At 43.7% G+C, this 19,327-nt stretch overlaps 2 protein-coding genes across 3 annotated transcripts in view; one reads left to right on the top strand and one right to left on the bottom strand.

The window, feature by feature from the left end:
• Positions 1-12,655, top strand: part of klhl43 (kelch-like family member 43) — a 24,766-nt gene extending 12,111 nt beyond the window's left edge. The window contains exons 2-6 of the mRNA XM_023976389.3: positions 8,763-9,524; positions 9,725-10,071; positions 10,424-10,723; positions 11,172-11,347; positions 11,476-12,655. Of these exons, the coding sequence (XP_023832157.1) occupies positions 9,083-9,524; positions 9,725-10,071; positions 10,424-10,723; positions 11,172-11,347; positions 11,476-12,256 (2,046 nt within the window). The 5' untranslated portion in view covers positions 8,763-9,082 and the 3' untranslated portion in view covers positions 12,257-12,655. The remainder of the gene's footprint in view (positions 1-8,762; positions 9,525-9,724; positions 10,072-10,423; positions 10,724-11,171; positions 11,348-11,475) is intronic.
• Positions 12,656-16,056: 3,401 nt separating this feature from the next.
• LOC111956009 (large ribosomal subunit protein uL5) lies at positions 16,057-19,259 on the bottom strand. Of its 2 annotated transcripts, none has more exons than XM_070436445.1 (6): positions 19,180-19,259; positions 18,315-18,465; positions 18,069-18,175; positions 17,130-17,261; positions 16,901-17,011; positions 16,057-16,129 (listed from the first exon to the last, which is right to left on the bottom strand). In XM_070436445.1, exons 1-6 carry the CDS (start codon positions 19,183-19,185, stop codon positions 16,100-16,102), a joined length of 537 nt encoding a protein of 178 aa, XP_070292546.1. In that variant the 5' UTR covers positions 19,186-19,259; the 3' UTR covers positions 16,057-16,099. The 2 variants fall into 2 exon arrangements, with proteins under 2 accessions (XP_070292546.1, XP_023832191.1); XM_023976423.1 differs by having other exon boundaries at positions 19,153-19,218.
• Between the last annotated feature and the right edge of the window lie 68 nt (positions 19,260-19,327).

Below are 19,327 nucleotides of genomic sequence, written 5' to 3'. Positions count from 1 at the left end.
TCGCCAGACGCACTGGCTCCAGGTCATCTATAAGTCCATGCTAGGTAAAGCTCCGCCTTATCTCAGTTCACTGGTCACGATATCAACACCCACCCGTAGCACGCGCTCCAGCAGGTATATCTCACTGATCATCCCAAAAGCCAACACCTTATTTGGCCGCCTGTCCTTCCAGTTCTCTGCTGCCTGTGACTGGAACGAACTGCAAAAATCGCTGAAGTGGATACTTTTATTTCCCTCACCAACTTTAAACATCTGCTATCTGAGCAGCTAACCGATCGCTGCAGCTGTACATAGTCCATCTGTAAACAACCCACCCAATTTACCTACCTCATCKCCWTACTGTTTTTATTTATTTATTTTTCTGCTCTTTTGCACACCAGTATCWCTACTTACTCATGATCATCTGATGATTTATCACTCCAGTGTTAATCTGCTAAATTGTAATTATTCGCTCCTATGGCCTATTTATTGCCTACCTCATGCCTTTTGCACACAATGTATATAGACTCATTTTGTTTTTTTTCCTACTGTGTTATTGACTTGTTTATTGTTTACTCCATGTGTAACTCTGTGTTGTTGTCTGTTCACACTGCTATGCTTTATCTTGGCCAGGTCGCAGTTGTAAATGAGAACTTGTTCTCAACTAGCCTACCTGGTTAATTAAATAAAGGGGGGAAAAAAAGGGGGAAAAAATGCAATGCTAATTTGTGGTAAAGCCAAATGAACTACCAAAGATTTATATAACTAACCCATGGTACTGCAATTTCTCCAAAAGCATCTGTTTTTGCTGTCATTTGTCACWTGGTTGAGCTCTACTGTCYTAATGTGGAACTGAAGACTCAAGTGTGTCTTCCAAGTTTGTCGCCAGAATATTGCCAAGGAGAAAACAAGTCCTTGATGTCATGTATGGCCATATGCTTAATCCGTAGGTTGATAACAGAAAATGACAGTGAAATATTTGAGCGGACAGATTTTGTTTCCTTGTATAAAGGGAAGAGACATTACAGGCTATCCAAAAGAAAACTATCATCGTCCCTCCTGGCAGATACCAGACCAAAATATTTAGTTGTAAAACCTGTATGAACAAGTCACGTCTCAGTGATCTGCTATCGTATAGCAGGTGTTTGACACTTTGGAAAACAAATACAATGAATAGATATGCCCCCCCCCCCACCCCCCCACCACCAAATTGAGATGCTGACCTACAAAAATAAAGTAATACATTTCTGTATACTTCCAACCATTTAGGGTAATAGAATTAACCAAGGTTCAGCACTATGGCTGTTTTTACACAGGTGCCCAATTCTGAACTATAGCCATAAACAATAATTGGGCAAAAGACCAATTAGTAGGAAAATAATCAGAAATGGGCTGCCTGTGTAAAAGCAGCCAATGTGGGTTCCTCAACCCTCCCTGAAAAAGGTGCTGAAATGTAGGTTCTTTCCATTTAAGCAGGGGTGTCAAACTCATTCCATGGAGGGCCTAGAGCACATGGCAAACTCATTCCATGGAGGGCCTAGAGCACATGGCAAACTCATTCCATGGAGGGCCTAGTGCACGTGGCAAACTCATTCCATGGAGGGCCTAGAGCATGTGGCAAACTCATTCCATTGAGGGCCTAGTGCACGTGGCAAACTCATTCCATGGAAGGCTGAGTGTCTGTGGGTTTTCGCTCCTTCCTTGTACTTATTATACCTGGTTGTCTACATCTTAATTGAAAGGAAAAAACTAAAACCTGCAGACACTAGGCCAGGGGTTAGGCCGAAAACACGCAGACACTCAGCCCTCCGTGGAATGAGTTTGATACATGTGCATTAAATGATTAGAGTATACACTGCGTGTCTGACTTTATTATTATATAAGTAAACAAACCCGTAGGCCACTTTGAGCTAAGTGCTAACAAAGTAACAAGAAGTAGACCCCTAAACAGTAAGAGGACAATAAGAAATATAGGCTATATTTTAAGAAAACAAAACAGTTATGAAATCCTATGTGCAACTATAACACATTTACGAGATTTACGTGACATGATGAGCGAGACATACTGTAAGAATGGTGTGCTGGTGTTTCAATATGACGGTGGCATTGCATATATACAAAATAAAAACCATACATGTCAATAGGGATGTGCATCTTTCCCTTTCAAGACAATTCGATACATATCAAGATACCTGGACTTCAATACAATAGAGGAACAATACATTTTAGGTTGAACCTACCTAACCACACAAAGGATGATTACAGTTGAACACGATGTACAGTACATCGGACAAGGCAGAGAATGTTGGCTAGCTCCGATATGGCCCGCTTKGCCTCTCAAATGAACATGCAGATGCAACCAAATAGTGAAATAACATTTAAAAAAGTTATGGGGAGGCAATATGTGTGAGGATAACTAAGTACAGCTTTGCCAAACTAAACCCCTCATGCTTCTGCATAATCCACACTGTGACCTGTAACATAAGAATGCACACAGAGATGGTGCATTGACTGAAAAATGTACACTTATAATACACAAAAACATCCAATACCACATTTCCTTACCTCACAGAACATAACTTCTGCGATGAAGTAGAAGTCCTTCCCCAGCTGTGTGATGACCCTGAATASAGTGCATTCAGAAAGTAATCAGACCCCTTGACCCTTTCCACATTTCCTCTTTCCKCATTTGGTTACGTTACAGCCGTGTTCTAAAATTGATTAAATTGTTTTTTATTTAAAAAAATAAACTTAAATATCACATTTACATAAGTATTCAGACCCTTTACTCAGTACTTTGTTGAAGTACCTTTGGCAGTGATTACAGCCTCAAGTCTTCTTGGGTATGACGCTACAAGCTTGGCACACCTGTATTTGGGGAGTTTCTCCCCTTCTTGTCTGCAGATCKTCTCAAGCTCTGTCAGGTTGGATGGGGAGCGTCGCTGCACTGCTATTTTCAGGTCTCTCCAGAGATGTTCGATCAGGTTCAAGTCCGGGCTCTGGCTGGGCCACTCAAGGCCATTCAGTGACTTATCCCAAAAACACTCCTCTATTTTCTTAACTGTGAGCTTAAGGTRGTTGTCCTGTTCGAAGGTGAACCTTCGCCCCAGTCTGAGGTGCTGAGCGCTCTGGATCAGGTTTTCATCAAGGATCTCTGTACTTTGCTCCGTTCATCTCTCCCTCGATCCTGACTAGTCTCCCAGTCCCTGCCACTGAAAAACATCCCCACAGCATGATGCTGCCACCACCATGCTTCACCGTAAGGATGGTAACAGGTTTCCTCCAGACTTGACGCTTGGCATTCAGGCCAAAGAGTTCAATCTTGGTTTCATCAGACCAGAGAATCTTGTTTCTCATGATCTGAGACTCCTTTAMGTGCCTTTGGTAAACTCCAAGCTGYCTGTCATGTGGCTTTTACTGAGGAGTGGAATCTGTCTGGCCACTCTACCACAAAGGCCTGATTTGTGAGGACAGACGCGGGGAGACGAGAAGCAAGAAGCGCTGTTGCGCGTAACAATGGTGACAGMTGTGCGTAATYATGGGCCGCCTGGCGCSCTCYAGCGCCAGAGAGGGGGAGCGGGYGCAGGCATGACATGATTGGTGGAATGCTGCAGAGATGATTGTCCTTCTGTAAGTTTCTCTCTTCTCCACAGAGGAACTCTGTCAGAGTGACCATCGTGTTCTTGGTCACCTCCCTGACCATGGCCCTTCTCCCAGATTGCTCAGTTTGGCCAGGCGGCCAGCTCTACGAAGAGTCTTGGTGGTTCCAAACTTCTTCCATTTAAGAATGATGGAGGCCACTGTGTTCTTGGGGACCTTCAATGCTGCAGACATTTTTTGGTACCCTTCCCCAGATCTGTGCCTCGACACAATCCTGTCTTGGAGCTCTATGGACAATTCCTTCGACTTCATGGCCTTGTTTATACTCTGACATGCACTGTTAGTTGTGGGACCTTATATAGACAGGTGTGTGCCTTTCCAAATCTTGTCCAATCAATTGAATTTACCACAAGCAGACTCCAATCAAGAAACATCTCAAGGATGATCAATGGAAACAGGATGCACCTAAGCTCAATTTCAAGTCTCATTCAAGGGTTTTTCTTWATTTTTTACTATTTTCTACATTGTACAATAATAGTGAACACATCAAAACTATGAAATAACACATATGGAATCATGTAGTAACCAAAAACGTGTTAAACAAATCAAAATATATTTGAGATTATTCAAAGTTGCCACCCTTTGCCTTGATGACAGTTTTGCACATCCTTGGCAWTTTCTCAACCAGCTTCATGAGGATGCATTTCAATTAACAAGTGTGCCTTGTTAAAAGTTAATTTGTGGAATTTATTTCCTTCTTAATGTGTTTAAGCCAATCAGTTGTGTTATGACAAGGTAGGGGTGGTATACAGAAGATTTTATTTTGTAAAAGACCATATTACGGCAAGAACAGCTCAAATAAACAAAGAGAAACGACAGTCCATCATTACTTTAAAACATGAAGGTCATTCGATCCAAAAAAAATGTATTCAAGTGCAGTCGCAAAAACCATCAAGCGCTATGAGGAAACTGGCACTCATGAGGACCGCCACAGGAAAGGAAGACCCAGAGTTACCTGTGTTGCAGAGGATAAGTTCACTAGAGTTAACTGCACCTCAGATTGCAGCCCAAATAAATGCTTCACAGAGTTCAAGTAACAGACACATCTCAACATCAACTGTTCAGAGGAGACTGCGTGAATCACCTGACCTCAACCCAATTGAAATGTTTGGGATGAGTTGGACCGCAGAGTGAAGGAAAAGCAGCCAACAAGTGCTCAGCATATGTGGGAACTCCTTCAAGACTGTTGGAAAAGCACTCCAGGTGAAGCTGGTTGAGAGAATACCAAGGGTGTGCAAAGCTGTTATCAAGGCAAAGGGTGGCTACTTTGAAGAATCTAAAATCTTCTGACACTTTTTTGGTTACCTTATGATTCCATATGTGTTATTTCAGAGTTTTCATGTCTTCACTATTATTCTACAATGTAGAAAATATTAAAAATAAAGAAAAATCCTTTAATGAATAGGTGGGTTCAAACTTTTGACTGGTATGTAWATAAGTGTCACGCTGGTATAAATGATTCAGGACAGTACATACAAGTACTAATCAGTGGGAATAGGCGACAGGTGTGKGTAATGAAAGTCTGGAGMGATTTGTGACAATAAGGTATTTCTGTTTTCGCTTTGTCATTATGGGGTATTGTGTGTAGATTGATGAGGATTTTTATTTATTTAATCCATTTTAGAATWAGGCTGTTACGTAACTAAATGTGGGAAAAATACTTTCAATTGAAAAAGTAGAGCCGAGTCTTTGCAATCTTGACGCACGAGTCCGGATTGGCAGATGAAGAACATTTTTACATGACCCCTAGTGTGCCCGGTCAGTAATTCGACCATGATTACTACAAGTTCAGATAGCTGGCTAGACTAATTTACCAATCTAAACAATTGTGGCTGACATGGGCCAATTGAGTGACTGTCAGTAGCTGACATAACAAGAGAAAAACTGCTGATGCACAATCCAATTTAGAAATTGCACCTTGTGTGTTCAACTATTCTAACTCTCAACAGTAAGTTGAGACCCGGCCTGATTTCTTTTGGTCGGGCCCCAAGCTATCGCTTAGTAGCTAGGGCCGGCTCTGCACACTCCAATACACATTTGAGAAGTAGCTGACACCACATCCTCCCAACAATAAACTCTGCCTCAGACCTCAACTATCTCGTAGAATTTTTCTCTGAACTTTGTGTTTTAAAATAGCCCCGGTCAGTCCAGTGAACGATGCCTGTGACTGAGCTGTGTTTCCCCCACATGGAGACGGGGACAGGACAGCAGCTGTTGCTGGTGTCATATGAAAGAGAGCTGACACAGCTGGAGTTAGTTACAGTCCAAAGGGAGGGTGTGAGGAGCCACCTAGGAGGATGTCGCAACCGTAGAATCAGGAATTAGAACTGTCTGTCGCCCCCCCCCCAAAGAGATGAAACAGCAGTCACCAGTGATGTACTATACCACTACTACTAGTAGTAACAGACTTTACAAAATCGAGTAGATGGCCAGAGACGAAAGGRCACCCCTTACATAAGATTTGTTCTGGGTACCAAAATTATAGCCTACCGTTACTGACCTATAGCTGGTCCAGAGATGAGAGCTATTGGAATGATGGGGGAAAGAGATCCCTGAGAGTTTGACCTAAYTTGTTCACCGGCCAGGCATTGAGAAAAGTGCAAGTGAAGATAAGCATCCACCTTGAAACGTCAACGAAGCAAGTTTAGGCTGCTTAAGGAAGTACCTGATATCTCTGAGATCACTTTCTTAGATCTTCTCTCCTGGTGTGCAAGAACCTGACCACCAAAGGAAGCCATTTACAAAGGCCTTAGAATATTCAGCAAAATTCTACCGGTGTAGCTTGATGTCATCCCTATGTGATGGGATGACCTCAAATGAAAAGAACCTTCACATAGCACATAACCCTCACAAATATCAGGAACCAAGGTTGGTGGGAGTCACAGCTGCTGTGTCATCCCCCATACTTTGCGCCCCATGGCAAATAGACACAACAATYTCACAAAATCAGACGTCATCAAYGGAACCAACAATAGCACCKCATCTATTTATTAAATGAAATGCCTAAGCCTGTCACTTAAAACTGGTACTAAATATATCATAGTACATTGAGGAGATGTARACCATTTTAATAGGTCAAGGTGACCCATATATCCACTGTTTCTGCGGGTGATCTTTAAACAACAGTCTGGACATAAATAGCGTTGGCTGAGAGTTAATTTCCGGCAGGATCCCCTTGTATGTCTTTTCATAACACACGTGGTGGACTCTGACATACTGTTATACTCTGGCTCTAACCATGGAAATATATTCTGTTTATTGAGAACATCAGCAGCATGGAGTGAAACATCTGATTTGGTTTTTGAGAGAGAGCAAAATGTCCTTTCACACAAACATGTACAAATAGAAACAGAAATTCAACATGCTTTTTACATACCTTGTGATATTTCTCAGCAGTTTAATGGGAGAAAAAAATAACTAAGAGGCATGAATCAAAATGAGACTCTTTGCCCAGAGTAGAACACTCAGGGGTCAATTCCATCACAACAAATCAAATTAAGTTACATTTTATTTGTCACATGCGCCGAATACAAAAGTTGTAGACTTTACTGTGAAATACAAACTTACTTTCCCAACCATGCATAGTTAAAAATATTAATAACACAGGGAATAAAATACACAAGAATTAAGCTTTATACAGGGAGTACAAGTACCAGATCAATGTGCAGAAGTACGAGGTATTTGAGGTAGATATGTACATGAAGGCAGGGTAAGGCATGTGACTAGGCATCAGGATAGATAAGAGTTTAAAAAAAATAAGAGTAGCAGAAGCATTTCCAGGTTTTGGTCCTTTAATGTTGATGATAATGATCCCGTACCTTTGTAATCAAAGGGCGAGTCATGATTGCATTGTTCCTCCTATGATCCTTTTAATTGCCTGTGATCCTTTTTGTATTGCCTCTGAATACAAAGGATCTGTTACAGTCACTAAAGTGATTGTATTTGTCCCTGCCTGTCTTGTTGTCAGAGTGAATGGGGTGAATTGCTCAGGTGTCAATGGTAACTGGGCCTGGACTGTATCCTGTAACAGGGAGGCAAGGCCACCATAGAGATCAGAGTTTTATGTCGATGAAGGCCACAGCCACAGCACTTTGTTTACAAAGTGATAAGTGCTAAATTAAGGTTATTTTGGTGTAGTGAGTCAAATCACTGGGAGGGTATGATGAGGAATCAGAGAGGGGGTATACTGGGTAATAATTCAAGCAACAGGGACGCTGTCATGCTTGCTTTGCCCTTAGTGTGTTTTTAGGTGACATGAGCATATCTTGTGTGTCTGTGATTGAATGTGCCATAATCTCCACCCAGCACAGCCAGAAGAGGACTGGCCACCCCTCAGAGCCTGGTTCCTCTCTAGGTTTCTTCCTATGTTCCTACGTTTCTAGGGAGTTTTTTCCTAGCCACCATGCTTCTATATCTGCATTGCTTGCTATTTGGAGTTTAAGGCTGGGTTTCTGTATAAGTACTTTGTGACATCTGCTGATGTAAAAATAGCTTTCTAAATACATTTGATTTGGATGTTTTGAGCTAGCGAGATGTGTGTATTTTTCCAGGTATGTGTTGCTTAATTTGCTGTGATGAGTGAGACACTTTGAAATTGAGTTTACATTTTTTTTGTTAGAAACATGTATACACAGTATGTACAACCAACTTTTATACAGAATTTCAAATTCAAAACTACTAAAACAGTCAGAGGAAACTAAGGGAATATAAATAGAGAGTCATATTTTTCAAATGTGCTTAGTAGTACAACAATCTACGGTTCCAAGAGAAGTTGGCTAATTTAAGCAGAGCCTTACATAGAGTGACTAAACTTACCTCAGGAAAACTCCCCTCGTATTTCTCAAGTTGTTCTATAGGGTCATTTAAAACATGAATTAGATTCCCATTTGTTCTGCTGCTGAAATACACTGGGAGTCGGTGTGTGAGTATGAATACAAGCACATCGGGCTGCTATAAACCATGAACCTGACACTGGATTTCTGGAAGCCGGAAGCCCCCCCCAAACACCCGCACCTGTCAATCACATCCCCCTCTTTTTTAAAGAGTATATAGTATGTTGTTATTGTGTTGCCATGGTCTTTTTCTCTGATGTGATACTTAGTGCTTTTTCTCTTTTTTTTCAGGTCCTGTGTGCTGTCTCACTGAAACCAACCAACCCACCGTGTCTGTCAATCTGTCCTCTTCGATCCCCTTCTGTCAGCAGTAGGAATACATAGTTAACTCACCAGCCAGTTTAATCCGTCTGTCTGTTCTTCAGTGTTTCAGCGGTTGTGTTCGTCAGTAAAGAAAGTCCACCTTATCACAGTCKGTAAAGAGCCCGTTTTGTCAGTTTGTTGATTAGTTGGTCCGTCAGCAAGTGAGTAAGAGTCCTCATCCCTCAGTGCTTCAGTCAGCACTCAAGAACCAAAACCTTTAAAACCCTACTGTCACAGTAACCGTCGCCATGGCCCCCAAGAAGAAGGCCAATCGTACAAAGAAGATTACCACGGAGCCAGTCGTCTCCCAGGTAACCACTGTCACCACACAGATGGCAGGAGGAGTGGTGGTGGTGGAAGGTGTGAAGAAGATCGAGGAGATGGCCGCACTGGACATCGTACAGCTTAACCATTTCAACCTCCCCCTGCCCCCTCCCGTCATCAAGCCCGGAGAGAAGGGCCTGGGCCTGGGCTGTGAGGTGACCCGCCCCCTCCACGGCAATGCCCTGCTGGAGGAGCTGAGCCGCATGCGCCAGGAGCGATTCCTCACCGACCTGGAGCTAGCCTGTAAGACCAAGGCCTTCGACGTGCACAAGCTGGTCATTTCTTCCGTCAGCCGGTACTTCAGGGAGATCCTGGCCAAGGACCCCGAAATGAAGCGTCTAGAGTTACCTTCACTCTCCCCCCTCGGTAGGTTTCACACTAACCCGCCTAACATATAGCTGCTATCTATTAGAGGTATCTATAATCTATCTATTATCTATTAGAGGCAGCAGCAAGAGTCTTGTTTGGGAACTTCAGGACTGTGTTCAGTCCAAATATTTCTCAAAGTCTGCATTAATAGACAAAAACACATGAATAAAGCGATGATGTTGTCCACTTATTCCCAGGCCTGGCCAATGTGATCACATTTGCCTACCTGGGCCGCGTCCACATGTCCCTGTACACCATCGGCTGCACTGTGTCAGCTGCTGCCACCCTCCAGATCCCCCAGTTGCTCCAGATGTGCATGGACTTCCTGCTGGCCGAGATGAACGTGCTGACGTGCGTGTACGTGTGGAACATCGCCACTGCCTACGGCCTGATTCCCGTGCGCGACGCGGCCCGCCGCTTTGTGCTGGAGAACTTTGTCGCGTTCACGGAGACGCCCCTGTTCAACCAGCTGACCCTGGAACAGATCACAGCCTTCCTCCAGGAGGACAGCCTGCTGCTGCCATCTGAAGTCACCGCCTTTCAGGTCCGCTCACCATGCTTTAACCCTACTTTTTCTGCCTGTAATAACTGACCTAGGATCAGGTCTCCTCGTTCCCTACCCCCAACTGCAGCCATTTTGAGCTCAACCTAAATCCAGCCTCAGACCAGCTGTTAAGGACATGATATAGCCACATGACCTTAGTACACAGACACTTGCCAGACTATGTGACATCCTACTATGAATAGAAATAATCAGTCAGTATAACTCACTGTATGTATAGTTATTAATACACAATACCAGTAGAGATGAGAGACATAGCAAGGAGGCAGAGAGGGAGCAGTATTTATAAAACAAACAGAATTCTAAGTATAGATCTGGTTTCATTCAACCACAGTTGGCCATGAAATGGCTGGACTTCGACCCCAAGCGTCAGGTGCACGCCGCCGAACTGCTGTCCCACGTGCGCTTCGAGACCATCCCTGCCAGTGAGCTGGTCAGCGAGATCCAGCCCGTGGCGAGAATGATGATGGACCCTCACTGCCACCGCCTGCTGGTGGACGCCATGAACTACCACCTGCTGCCCTACCAGCAGAACACGCTGCAGTCTCGCCGCACGCAGGTGCGTGGCGGACAGGCCACCCTTCTGACTGTTGGGGGGCGTCCCTCCGTCACCGAGCGCGCACTGAGTAGAGTGGTGAGTGTGGGGGTCTGGTGGTGGGCTAAACAGTAGGCAGAGGTCAAACGCATGATGAAGAAGTCAACCAACATTTTAGAATACCTCTGCTCCACCAATCACCATGATTCAACAGTATTATCCGTGATTCAACAGTATTATCCATGATTCAACAGTATTATCCGTGATTCAACAGTATTACCCGTGATTCAACAGTAATATCCGTGATTCCAACAGTATTATCCGTGATTCAACCAGTATTACCCGTGATTCAACAGTATTACCCATGATTCAACAGTATTATCCGTGATTCAACAGTATTACCCGTGATTCAACCAGTATTACCCGTGATTCAAAAGTATTACCCGTGATTCAGCAGTATTACCCGTGATTCAACAGTATTATCCGTGATTCAACAGTATTATCCAAAATGAGAAGTGCTAAGTTGTTGACGTTGCTTCCCTTCCAGGTGCTGTGGAGAGACCCACGTGACGGTGTGGCTACCTGGCGCCACCTGTCCCAGCTACCCGCTAAGAGCTTCAACCAGTGTGTGGCTGTGATGGACGGCTTCCTGTACGTGGCCGGAGGGGAGGACCAGAACGATGCACGCAACCAGGCCAAGCACGCTGTCAGCACCCTCAGCAGGTACACCTTAAATGTATCATACTGTCAATATAATGAGCCAGTATTATGTGGCATACTTGACTGTTCCTTGATTATGGGTAGATTTAATTTCACTTTAGACAAATCACTGTCCATCTCTTGCTCCTCAGGTACGACCCTCGCTTCAACACCTGGCTGCATCTGGCTAGCATGCGCCAGCGCCGTACCCACTTCAGCCTGGTGTCCACTGGCGGGCGCCTGTATGCCATTGGTGGCCGCAACGTGGAGGGCCTGCTGGCCACCACCGAGAGCTACCTGCCCTCCTCCAACACCTGGCAGCTCAAGACGCCCATGGAGGTGCCACGTTGCTGCCACGCCAGTGCCGTGCTGCCCTCCGGAGACATCCTGGTGACCGGCGGCTACATCAACTGCGCCTACTCGCGCTCCGTGGCCTGCTACAACGTTGAGACGGACACATGGAGTGAGAAGGCCAGCCTGGCGAGCCCCCGAGGATGGCACTGCTCCTCCACCCTGGGAGGGAAGGTGTATGTGGTGGGTGGTAGCCAGCTGGGCCCCAGCGGAGACCGTGTGGACGTCCTGTCCATGGAGGTGTTCTCCCCAGAGAACGGTGAGTGGAGCCGGGCCTCCCCCCTGCCCCTGGGCGTGAGCACGGCAGGCCTGTCTCCCCTGGGGGAACAGCTGTACCTTATGGGTGGCTGGAACGAGGCCGAGAAGCGCTACAAGGCGGCCGTGCAGAAGTACACCCCGGCAACCGACAGCTGGTCCATGGGGGAGGATCTGCCCGAGGCCACTGTGGGTGTATCCTGCTGCGCCCTGACCCTCCCACCCCGCCACACCCCCCGCAGGCAACAACACCACAACACTCCAGCAACCAAGGAGGAGCAGCCACAGAGAAAGAGCCATGTGGTCCCACAGCCCATCACTGCCTGAGAGATATAGAAAAAGAGAGGTGAAGAGAGCGAAGGGAGGATGATAGAAGGGAGGAGTGACAGAGAGCAAAAAGTTGAGGAGAGGTAGGAACAGAGAGCTGTAGATAGAGAAGCAGAGCCGTCAACAGGAAAGATGGAAGGGATAACTATTCACTTATTCTAAAATTGATTACATTTTTGTTATCATCAATCTACACACAATACCCCATAATGACAAAGCAAAAACAGGATTTTAGACATTTTTGCTAATTTATTTAAAAAATGTTTTTGCTAATTTATATAAAAAAAAAAAATGAAATATCAGATTTACATAAGTGTTCAGACCCTTTACTCAGTAGTTTGTTGAAGCACCTTTGGCAGTGATTACAGCCCCGAGTCTTCTTGGGTATGACGCTACAAGCTTGGCACACCTGTATTTGGGGAGTTTCTCCCATTCTTCTTTGCAGATCCTCTCAAGCTCTGTCTGGTTGGATGGGGAGCGTTGCTGCACAGCTATTTTCAGGTCTCGATCGGGCTCTGGCTGGGCCACTCAAGGACATTCAGAGACTTGTCCCAAAGCCACTCCTGCATTGTCTTGGCTGTGTGCTTAGGGTCGTTGTGCTGTTGGAAGGTGAACCTTTACCCCAGCCTGTGTCCTCAGTGCTCTGGAGCAGGTTTTCATCAAGGATCTCTCTGTACTTTGCTCCATTCATCTTTGTTGACTTGATCCTGACTAGTCTCCCAGTCCCTGCAGCTGAAAAACATCCCCACAGCATGTTGCTGCCTCCAACATGCTTCACCATAGGGATGGTGTCAGGTTTCCTCCAGAAGCGACGCTTGGCATTCAGGCCAAATAGGTCCCTCTTGGTTTCATCAGAACAGAGGATTTTGTTTCTCATGGTCTGAGAGTCTTTAGGTTCCTTTTGGCAAACTCCAAGCGTGCTATCATGTGACTTTTACTGAGGAAGAGCACCTCTAACAGAATGGCCTGATTGGTGGAGTGCTGCAAAGATGGTTGTCCTTCTGGAAGGTTCTCTCATATCCACAGAGGAACTCTAGATCTCTGTCAGGGTGACCATCGGGTTCTTGGTCACCTCCCTGACCAAGGCCCTTCTCTCCCTATTGCTCAGTTTGGCCTGGTGCCCAGCTCTAGGAAGAGTCTTGTTGGTTCCAATCGTCTTCAATTTAAAAATGATGGAGGCCACTGTGTTCTTGGGGACCTTCAATGCAGCAGACATTTTTTTGGTACCCTTCCCCCAGGTCTGTGCCTCGACACAATCCTGTCTCGGAGCTCTACAGACAATTCCTTCGACCTCATGGCTTGGTTTTTGCTCTGGCATGCGCTGTCAACTGTGGGACCTTGTATGGACAGGTGTGTGCCTTTTCAAATCATGTCCAATCAATTGAATTTACCACAGGTGTACTCCAATGAAGTTGTAGAAACATTAAGGATGGTCAATGGAAACAGGATGCACCTGAGCTCCCGAGTCTCATAGCAAAGGGTCTGAATACTTATGTAAATAAGGTATCTGTTTTATAGGTTTGATACATTTGCTAAAATTTCTAAAAACCTGTTTTCACTTTAATTATGGGGTATTGTGTGTAGATTGCTGAGGATTTTTTATTTAATCTATTTTAGAAAAGGGGGGTGTCTGAATACTTTCCAAAGGCATCAACCTATGGTTGATGAATGTGAAAATGACAATCCATTTGCGGTATGTGTAAAATATGTATTGCAGTTAGCAAGGTGGAACTGTGATATGATTACGCAAATGTGTTTGTGTGTATGTGCGTGCAAATGTACATACTAGAGTGAATGATGTGTGTTTGGGTGTTAGAAATGGAGACATACAAGCTTTTGACAAATATTGCAATACAATTTTCAGCAAAACTTTAAAAATTCTTCCCATTAAAATATTTGTCTTAAGTAGTTTAGCTCAAAAGAAAAGTTAAAAAACATGTTTAAATACTGTTAATTTAAGTGCAATGTAATACAAGAGTTGCAATGACTGCTGGAGACAACTTTATAGGTCAAAGTAACTTTACAATGTCATCCACTGACTAAAACAGGTAGAGAATGTATGAGCAAGACCATGGCCTGGCAAGCTATGACCCAGACAGATTCATAGGCCTCAGAATCCCCATCTACCAAAGACATAAAACAATAAAGCAGACCTTTTTGGTAATATTAGAAAATTAAATGGGTTTCTTTTTAGAGATTTGGTTCAGGTCATGTTTTGTAGTTAGGCCACGGATTTCAGCTCCTGCTCACGTGTTTGTGTTCGATCAGTGTCCTCCTCAGCCATCTCCATCCAGGTGATACAATGACAAGCTACCAGGGTATGGAATCAGTGAAACTAAGAAAGATGGGAAGACCTGCCAAGGCAGACTTAGGGGCTGTGGCTGACTAAAAGGGCTGAGGACTCAACCATTACAATTTTATGTTAATGAGGCTAATTTGAATGGAGAAATCCCTGGATTTTGCTCTTACCGGGGTGAGCGGAGGCTGGCACAGAGGGGAAAATTGTGCTGTCTGTGTCCAGAGGTGACTGAGGCTCTAACCCTGTGGTTTCACTGAATAAAACCAATTGGATCTAAATGTTGATTGTCTCATTTAAATTAACCTCACACGTAACGTATACACAAGCTGCCACATCAAGAAATAACCATGTCTGTCCATTTTGTCATATTTAGCTGGGAAACTCAGATCAAGTGGCATAAACCATTGGAAACCAGTGTTTGCAAATGCTGGCCCTGGGGATGCTGTAGTGTGCATATTTTAGTTTTTGGCCTAGCAACAACTCACTTCAACCTTTAGTGGACTCAGGCTAGGGCAAAAACATAAAACGTGCAACCGTTTGGGTCCCCAGGACCAACAGCAATTTTATTTTACTCCAAATGGCATTCTGAAGTGAAGAGGCTGAGTGGGTTGAACTAGACAACCTCCAACTAGTACCAGCTTCAGCTACTGAAAATAAACCAACATTCTTCGTAACAAATTAATAATGCCATCATTTGACAATGACTGACCCACCATGTACTGCATACATACCTTATTTTTGGAACATGCGTCAAATGCTTAACGTGTTAATTACTCAAATAAACTGAATAAAACAGTAGCAAAGCTATCTACATAGGGTACCGGTAGAGTCAATGTGCAGAGGCACATGTTAGTCAAGGTAATGTGTACATGTAGGTAGAGGGAAAGTGACCTTTGGACCTGGACTCTCCTGTACCGCTGGCCGTGCAGTAGCAGAGAACCATCTATGACAAGGGTGGATAGTGACAATTTTTAGGGCCTTTCTGACACCACCTGGTAGAGGTCCTGATGGCAGGATGCTTGGCCCCAGGGATGTACTGGGCCCTACGCACTACCCTCTGTAGTGCCTTGCGGTCAGAGGCTGAACAGTTGCCATACCAGGCAGTGATGCAACCAGTCACTATGCCCTCCATAGTGCAGCTGTAGAACTTCAACCAACCGTCAATATTGGCCATTAAATACAAATTAAGTTACATTTCCCATCCTGTACTCGAACTGAGCAAATATTGTTGCCTGTATAGCTTATTTTACAATGGACGCTTCCGAGGCAAAAACAGCAATACAGACCCATACAGCCTGCTCTCAACCACAACACTAACATTGCATATTAATATTTACCCTTTAAAATAGCAAGCGCCATTCTTCCAATTTAATACACATTACTGTAACCCCATTACGTCTCCATTTATGCACAATTAAACTAAATCTGGATTCACTTAACTATAAAGCCAGCATAGGATGCATAACACATTACCGGTACTTAATAATCACAGAACAAACAGTTAATTTATTTATTTTATTGTTATGAACAAGGCCAAAGGTGATTTACTTCCCGGGGAGGATGATCCCATCATACTGAAAAAGAAGAGAAGAATTAGCTTACAATGCTCAGCAAAGAAGTCTACTCAAATCAGGAGAAGTGGCAGACTTGTCAAAATCCACACCAAATCCATAATCTTCAACCAATAGTCTTGTGACAAAAATGTCGAACAAGGGTCAGCTGACAGTTCTCTTCCAATAGCGTTAGAGCAGGTATTGGCAATCTTACAAGCAAATAACTGCATTCACACTGCCTTTCATTCCTGCCAAATGGCAACACATACATCAAAGCTAGTTTGACAGGCTATGCAGTTATAGCTCACCATTTATTGATTGCAAAAATTCTAACAGTTCACGTGACAAAACAAGTATAGCATAAAGAATCATTGTACCATCTAAACAGCTGTGAAATATATTTTCTTTGACCCAAAAAATAAATATATTTTCAGCTGGTGTACAAAATATAAATTCTACATAAACTCAACAAGAAGCATAGAAATATTGTAAATAGAACAGATCTACCACTTCAGACTTGCTTTCAATGAGAATGACAGATGTAACATTTCTATGTGAACTTTGTCAGGTTGCCAAAAAGTGACATATTGCAGCTTTAAAAGACTCAAGCATTACTGCTCCTAGGAATAGGGGACAGAATCCTACTGGTAAACTGGTAAATCAGACACCTGTCAGATTCATTTTTCTGAAGTACATGTAAAAAAATAAACGGCAGCCATTTGCAGGTACCATTGACCACCCTTAGAGAAACCAAACAAAATCAGTTAGATCATAGCTCAAACTGAGCCTCACCTTCTGCTGGAACCAGCGCATGGCCTCCTCTTTGCGGATGCGGTGCCTGAAACCGATGCGACCGGTTTTCTGCTTCTTGTCAGCGATGCTGAAGCCAGGTCTGCCCAGGACCTGACAGAATGAAAGGAGAGAAAGAGGGTGGTTGAGATTAGAAGGCATGCAAAAAGTATTGTATACCAACAGGCGTGTAAAATCAAACGTTATTTAAAAAGCATTTGAAGCCACTCACGACGTAGAAGTCCAGTCCATAGATACCGATGCTGGGGTCGTACTTGATTCCGAGATCAATGTGTTCCTGGATGCCAAAGCCGAAGTTCCCCGTGTCGGAGAAGTTGTTCTTCCTCAACTCGTACTCACGCACCTMTGGAAGGATGCGTTACACCAATTAGTAAGGGAAACATATAGCAACTTAAAACAATTTGACTAAATACATTCATAACCATGTGGACAAAGTTCACACCCTTGACAAAACACCGTTGGTTGATGTTGAACATGAGTGAAAACGCAAAACATTTAATTTTGTCACTTTAAACAATGCCACTTTATATAATGTTCACATACCCTACATTACGCATCTCATATGTATATACTGTACTCTATACCATTTTGCCAATGCTGTTGTTTGGCTATCACTCATTCATATATTTTTATGTACATATTCTTATTCATTCCTTTACACTTGTGTGTATAAGGTAGTTGTGAAATTGTTAGATTACTTGTTAGATATTACTGCATATTCGGAACTAGAAGCACAAGCATTTCGCTACACTCACATTAACAGCTGCTAACCATGTGTGTGACAAATAACATTTGATTTTGCAGACACTCTTCTCCAGAGCAAATTGGGTTTAAGGGTCTTGCTCAAAGGCAAATTGACAAACCTCTCCTAGTCGGCTCTGAGATTCAAACCAGCTACCTTTTGTTTACTGGCCCAACGCCCTTAGCCGCTGGGCTACCTGAGGCCCTAAAAGTATGCATAATTCTAGAACACTACGAACAGCAGCCAATGTTTTGGAGGCTACCACTACACTAAGACCCAACCTAAAAGGTGTCAGAAACATTCCCATGACAAATTAATGGCGATTAAGAAATGTGCAAGGTCATTAAAACTATATAATTAAAAATGTATTGCAGTGTTTCTAATAAATAAGTAATATTGAAAGCGCACCTTGAGTCCCTTCTCCAGGATCTCCTCAGCCTTAGCTCCACGTACAGTGCAGTGGACAGCAATCTTTTCATTTCTGCGGATGCCGAAGGATCGCACAGTGTAGCGGGCTGAGGGGGACCGGTGAAAGACAAATTGTAAGCGTAACACATTTCACTGACAAATAGAATGTGTCAGTAAGTGTTAACTAACCCTCAAACACCCTGCCACAAATTAAAAGCACAAACAATCAAAACACAGTTTACCTACCCTTGGAGAAGACAGGCGTCTGGCCTGTCAGCTGCTCAAGCACCTTAGCAGCACGGGTCAGTCTGTCACCACTCTCCCCAACACAGATGTTCATACAGAGCTTGCGGATGCGAAGCTCACGCATGGGGTTCTCCTTTTTCTCGCCCTGTTCCTGTTGAAATATACAGATATCATGAGGCTGGAAGGTTAACATTTACACAATGTAACTTAGCCAATAATGAAACTTATGTCTGTTATGCAGGCTGGTTAAGTTAGCTAGCAGGCAAAATAGCAACATGTTGCTAACTACTGTTAACGTTAGTTAGTTAGCTAATAAATCCTGGTCAATAGACAACACAGTCCATCTTTAAGCTGTTCCCAAAAAGCCATACGTGTTCACACAGACTTAAATCCATTCAAAAACGTGATTCAAGGTATTACTTACCTTCCTAACTTCCTAAGTTAACCACTAAAACCTGCCACACGGACATGCCTGTGCATATCCCCGGCTGCTAGACAGTTCGCTATTAAAATGTTGCGGAGTCAAATGTCACTACTTCTTACAGAATGTTTACAATATTTTCGCACGGTTCGTATACGGACGTTCCAGTTACCTATTTTGCGGTAACTAACAAAGCATTGAAAAATGTATTCGGGGAGAGACCTCAAATACAACATCTATGTCGCTAGCCCTTACTGATGATTCAATTAAATCAGTGGTCCATGACATTTTGGCCGTAATACAACTTCATTTCAATGCTGCACATGAACCTAGTCATATCTGGCTATAAAAACAATGAGATATTGGCCATATAACGCTGATGATTGTGGATTTAAAATGTAAACCGAGAAAACTCGCCATTTTATGTGTAAACGCTGTACTTACCGCCATGTTTAACCACTAGAAGAGGTCGAAACGTTTCCGGCGCAGCAAATTTATAGGCAAGTGTTCGAATAAATAGGCCCCACGTAACATAATGAATTTGAAGAACGGTTCCATAAGCGCACAAAGTCAATAATAAAGTACAGTAAAA

Source organism: Salvelinus sp. IW2-2015, linkage group LG31 (assembly GCF_002910315.2).
Source record: "Salvelinus sp. IW2-2015 linkage group LG31, ASM291031v2, whole genome shotgun sequence".
Classification (NCBI taxonomy): domain Eukaryota; kingdom Metazoa; phylum Chordata; class Actinopteri; order Salmoniformes; family Salmonidae; genus Salvelinus; species Salvelinus sp. IW2-2015.
Note: the sequence above shows the minus strand (reverse complement) of the source record. Positions and strands in the feature narration are given on the sequence as shown.